Source organism: Rhopilema esculentum, chromosome 6 (genome assembly GCF_057945365.1).
Source record: "Rhopilema esculentum isolate cy_ngs chromosome 6, ASM5794536v1, whole genome shotgun sequence".
Lineage (NCBI taxonomy): Eukaryota > Metazoa > Cnidaria > Scyphozoa > Rhizostomeae > Rhizostomatidae > Rhopilema > Rhopilema esculentum.
Genome location: NC_142820.1, coordinates 9,655,567 through 9,661,599, shown reverse-complemented (window position 1 = coordinate 9,661,599; position 6,033 = coordinate 9,655,567). Strand labels below are relative to the sequence as shown.

The 6,033-nt window shown below is 37.5% G+C and overlaps 1 protein-coding gene across 1 annotated transcript; it reads right to left on the bottom strand.

Annotated features, from left to right (window-relative positions):
- On the bottom strand, nucleotides 1-5,955 carry LOC135686293 (uncharacterized). The gene is made up of 2 exons (XM_089108946.1): nucleotides 5,768-5,955; nucleotides 1-1,282 (listed from the first exon to the last, which is right to left on the bottom strand). Exon 2 carries the CDS (start codon nucleotides 1,225-1,227, stop codon nucleotides 19-21), a length of 1,209 nt encoding a protein of 402 aa, XP_088965072.1. The 5' UTR covers nucleotides 1,228-1,282; nucleotides 5,768-5,955; the 3' UTR covers nucleotides 1-18.
- Nucleotides 5,956-6,033: the final 78 nt, after the last annotated feature.

Genomic DNA, 6,033 nt, shown 5'->3' with positions numbered 1-6,033 from the left:
CGAATAGAAGGGGTGACATCATATGTCAAACGAATCCGCAGTCATTCTTATGATATCCTGGGCAATAACTAATTCTTCGTTAGCATGAATAACAGCAACAGTTACTGCTGATGACGAAGTTGATATTATACGATCCTCTTTCGTGCTTATATCATTAGATTCCTCATCCAATTCAATTCCTAGGAAAGACAGCTGCTGCACAACTTCTTTGCGCAAAGACGAGTCATTCTCTCCGATACCACCGCTGAAAACAAGCCCATCTAAGCCGCCCAGTACTGCAATGTAAGAACCAATGGCTTTACAGAGGCGGTTCTGAAACATAGCACAAGCAAGGTCTGCTCTTGAATTTTCTTGCCTTTTATCAACTGCTTCTTTCAAATCGGATAAGCCTGAAATACCAGCAACGCCAGATTTTTGGTTTAATATCCTTTCGACTTCTTCAAGATCACCATTGGCATCCTTCACCATACGTAATACTATGCTTGGGTCCAGACTGCCACATCTTGTTGTCATCATTATCCCATCAAGTGGTGTATAACCCATTGAAGTGTCGATGCACCTTCCATCCATTATGGCGGACACGGATGCTCCTCCACCTAGATGACATGTAATCAACCGACTTGGTACTCTATCGAGCATCAATGAGATTTTCTCAAAACAATGGCGGTGGTTTAGGCCATGAAATCCATACTTTATAAAGCCCCTTTCTGCCATTTCGTATGGCAATGGATAAAATCTAGCAGTGGATGGCAATTCATTGAAAAATGCAGTGTCAAATGCGACGTAGCAAGGAACGTGAGGGAGCAGTGACGTAACCTTTTGCAGCGCTGTAAGAAGCGGAGGGAGATGCAGCGGTGCAAGTGGAACCAGGTACTCGAGGGTCTTTGCCACAGCCGTGGTGACTAACGCTGTCTCCTTGAAATGCTGCCCCCCGTGCACGGTTCTTAGTCCGATGGCCTGCAGATCATGGAACTCGTCTATATGGTCATTCAAAAATTCAGTTATTTCCTTCTCTCTATTTTCTTTTGTAAGCTTTATTTGTTTGTTGAAAAAAGGAGGTACAGAAAAATCCAGTTTCAAATCGCAGATACTGTAGGCAGAACACTTCATGCTTGTAGAACCTGGATTCAAAACGAGAATACTCTTACAGGTAGTGCTGAAGTAGCAACTTGGCTCTCGAAGGCTGCTGCGTGGTTTCAAAAAGATTCTGCTACATGTTCGCAACATTTTGAAAGGAGAAAATACTTGAAATTAGCGTGTCATTCTTTTATTCTCGTATGTCCTGCGAAGAAACAAAGTACCGTTTTTACGTTGACGAAACCTTTTCAAGAGCAAAATATTTTTGCCTACCTTTTCCTAGAGGAAATAGGCTTAAGCATAGAAGCTATATCTTGGAACAGTACGACAAAACGTCCTCTTACTCACTATAATACGATGTATAAAGACGAAAAGATCAAAGAAAAAACTGTATGACCGAGTTGGGCCAATTCAATCATATGCTAAAGTAAAAAGTTAATTCCATGCAAAATAAAAAATTCATCTATCTTCGAATGTTTATAAAGAAGAAGTCTGCTTTGCATCAGTTAACAGGGCATTTTATACTTGTGAACCTCAGAAAGTTAGATATTTTTGCCCATTTTGATTTCAAAGACAATGGTAAGTCCGTACTCCGCCTGTAAATGATTTTCAAACTTTCTTATAAATAAAGCAGACAAATATTCATTTGTAAGCCACGGTGTAAGTATGAAATTTGATACTGGCAATGATTTACGAAGAAGGGAAACATTATCATTTTCCGAGCAGAAAGCCCCCAAAAAGCAGATCAGTATTCGATCCGCTTTCATCCCATTAAATATATGGCATCGACCCCATCCAACTTTCGTCACTTAAGTTGAATTGTTCGCACACCTTCCCGTCCTCTCAATTGAGTTACGCTATTTCGTAACGTCGCAAAAATTCCTCAATAGTATAAAAGAAATGAAATTCCAAAAAAACAGTTGATAACTCAAACAAAAGGAACTCCAAACCCCACCAAAAACATATTGTCTTAACGTTAGCGGTTTAAGAAAATTCGCATATTTGTAAGAAGATGAAAGCACTATGGCAACCGCGCTCTCAAAATATAATCTCTGTCTAAGTTGAAGATTACTTGAAGCTGCCCAAACTAATTAGGCATCATCATGTTTCCAGTCTTAGACAAAGCCACATAAATAAGGAAAGCCTTGAGGTTATCAGAAAAAATACCTGAAGAAATTTCTATCATTGGGAATCAGTTTGTCAGCCTTATAATGTTCCATTGTTTAAAAATACAGAATGACTGGACATCAAATTTGACACAATAAAAAAGTTAGCTATATACCCAAATAGTTCCAGCTGAGCTGAATCTGCTATGCAAACACGCTTTAATTATGAACTCTGATAGCAATGTTATGGTTCATTAGCATCAAGGGATTATTTCAGGGTGTCCAACTTATTTTTTGGGCTGAGCAAGATAAAACCTGACTGAACAGGTGCGCCAGATGAACTACGCAAAATATCAGCAAACTACGTATTGAACAGTGAATGGATTTAAAAAAAATTACCGTTACATGAAAGATTGAAAAAATTAAAAACGGTTTCGTAAACAGTTATATGAAAAAATTATCAATGTGAAATGAAACATTTTTTGTTTGCAGAAAGTTTATATACATCAGGCATTAAACTGGTGGTTGACATTGACAAATGTCAGGTAAATTTTTGTCTGTAAGCTTTGACAGTCACTTTTCCATGGTCAGCTTAATAAGAAAAACATTCGATTTTAGATCATATCAGTATGCCTTATAACGAGCAAGAATGCCTAATCGTGAGAAAGTATGCTTTATAACAAATTATAATAACTTTAGAAGGGATATACATGGCTCATAGACCAAACAATAAAAGGAGCAATGAATTCAAAAATTTACACTTTTTTAAAAACAGGGCCTGGCCACCAGGGGGAAGGGGGTGGCCATGCCCCCCACTTTCAAATTCACGGTGTGGGCCCCTAAGGAGAATAATGAAAAGCTCTTTAGAAATCTTGATATGACATTTCGTTTTTGAGCTTTTAGATACTTCCAACTGAAGATAAAAATGTCACTTTGTTTGCACAAGGGTCTTAGCACAAAGGAAAAAGATTGTATATATAACAAAAATTAGGCAATTAAAACACTGTTCAACAGAAATGTTATTTAAAGCGACTTGTAGGATAACCCCAGCAATTGCTGTCACATTCACTAACAACTGTATTGAATTGTTTTTCCAAAATAAAACAGATATCATCAGTTTATAAACTGTGCGGATACTTTCAGAAAAAATCCCAAACAATATGACATCATTTTGCTAAGAACTTTCTTATTATTATTGCAGACCTTCAGTTTCACCAAACAATAATTTTCAGTTCAATGCTTCTTTGAAAAAATAATGTACATGTGCAAGGCCAATGAATATGCTTGATGGGGGGGGGGGGGGCTCAGGGAGGCCAAACAGCAATTTCCAAAGTTTTCAAAAAGAGCGGGGGTCTCTGCTCTTTACAGTGTTTGACCTGGGATGCAGACAAGAATAAGTCATATACGCATAGAAAGTTGTGACAAAATTGTTCCTTCATGACAGGTTTGACAATGGACCAAAAAAGAAGAGTGATACAACTGTCAGGCTAGAATGTATCAGCCAAAAGCTTTACAGACATAGAAATGTTGACAAAGTTTGACAAATGCAGAAAGAGGATGAATCAAAATTCTTGAGGATTTCTTACTGAGTATGGTTAGTTGCTGTATTCTATAGACAATGCAGAGTTTTTAAATTGCTGCATTTAGAAAATGGTTCTGGTCTGTTAAAGTTATGTTCTGGTGGTGTCCAAGTTCTAGCTAAAGACAATTTGAACCGGTTGCCATTACCTAACTTTTGATGGACTAAAACAAATGGCTTGTTAAGTTGTAACATAGCATAAATTATATAATATATAGGGACAAGCTGAGGGTGTATGTATGGGGGGCGGGGATGTGGGTGAAATTATTGGCTCATTGCTGCAAGGCAAGGTTATGACCTTCTCTTACAGTAAATGTGAGCTAGTTATCGTCAGGGATGTCCTTTCATGAATTTTTTGGGAGAGTGCTAGGAGATTGGCTCTATTCAAATTAATTTTGCATGTCAAAAATTTTCATCTTTAGCCACTGATGAGGGTGCAAGAAAGAGAAAGCTGTAGATTTTTGTAGATTGATATAGTCAACAATTGTTTTGCTAGAGGCATTGTGAGCAAAAGATGAGGCAGATTTGCTTGAAATCTTGAAAGGAAGAAACACGCTCCAACACAGTGACTAGCTATTTTCAATGGTCATAACCATAGACAGAAACCAAGATACAACTTTTTGTTTGGGTGGGCAGCCCTGATAAATAGCCATATTTACAAAATAAAAGTATTTTACTTATGCAATTTAGGTTTTTGAGAGGCCAAGGACCCCTGCTTCCCGGTACCTGGGTCCTTGACCATAGACATGTGCTTTGTTTTGGGGCAGTATCTTAAACACTATCTTCAATATGTATCATATATTTGTTTTAAAAAGGAAACTAATTTGGAGTCATTTAGCACTTTAAAGGAAGTAAAAGAGTGGCTCAAACAAACAGGACTTTGGATAACTGAAGGTATACCTTTGCATTTAATATCTAAAGAGAAAAGAAAGATTGGTTATGAGAATAATTGGCATTTTTAAAAAGGAAGATTTAACTGCAAGACATCTTGGAGTTCGAGAAGATTTACTAGAATAAAGGTCTGTTTACTTGAGATTTTTCTCCAAGTGGCTAGGATTTTAGGCCACCTACAGGAGGTGAAAATATTCACAGCAAAATTTTGGTAACTTTTGGAAAAGCACTGAACTTTTCTTATCAAAGGCATGTACTTCAGAACAATAGGGAATTAAGTGACAATGATGTGTGGAAATGAGGATTAAAGATTGAAACAGTACAATTATCTGAAAAATGAAGTACAAAAGAGGTCATAACAGATACAAATCATAACCTAAAGCTAGTTTTAGAAACTGTTCACCTGAAATTTATGATCAATGCCCCCTACGTGAGCATGCTACTGGATTCCAGTCTGCAAGGTATTGGACAGTTCTCAATGAGATCTTGCATGTGCATGATCACTTCAGGAACATTTTCGCATGCAAACCTCAATTTAGCAAATACATGGCCTGCAAACCTGAATTTTTCTACAATAAAGCCATTATTGTATATTTGGAATTCAATGCTAACAATTTAGTGTGGAGCATTGACCTCATTGTCACCAAAAACAAGTTAGTACGGAAAGTATGGCAGATGCGCACACAAGGTCAATGCTCTGGATTTGACTTCCACCAGAACAAGGAGACTTTAATCTAAACAGAAGGTCCAACTCAGGCCTAGCCTAGGCAAAACAAAAACAATAAAAGCTGTTACTTTTAAAACAATAAATACTTATTTCTAATAGCCAAAAGTACCTGATATGATGCTGCCTTTTTTCAGTTAACTAATCATTAGATTTTTCATTTGACTTTATGATACCAACCAGTACTAGGACATTTATTACTCATCTGTGTATCGCACTGTAATTGGCCTAGGCCTAGGCCTTAGACCGGTCATAACTTAGTTGACCAAACTTACACAGGTTTCTCAATTTTCGCTCTAGATTTCAAACTTTCCGTCAATCATAAAAATTATTGTAAACCACTTACGATAAAAAGGCAAAAATTCTAAATAACAAAACAAATTTTTTTACCATTATTCTTGCAACATGGCTGAGATCATTATATGGCTGCCTCCTTGTGAAAAAGCGGGAATCGGTGACAGGGATAACGTGCGTGCAGACTCGGTTGACAGAGGCTATGACAGGGATAGCTCGCACGACAAGTCTGCGAGACAAGCAAGTAAAGCCTGCGACAAGAACCATGTCCGCCGATGTCAGCATTCTGAAACACTTTCAGCAATAACATGGCGCAAAAAATGTGAACAGTAGCACAAATTGGTAGTTGCACAAAGAAATAT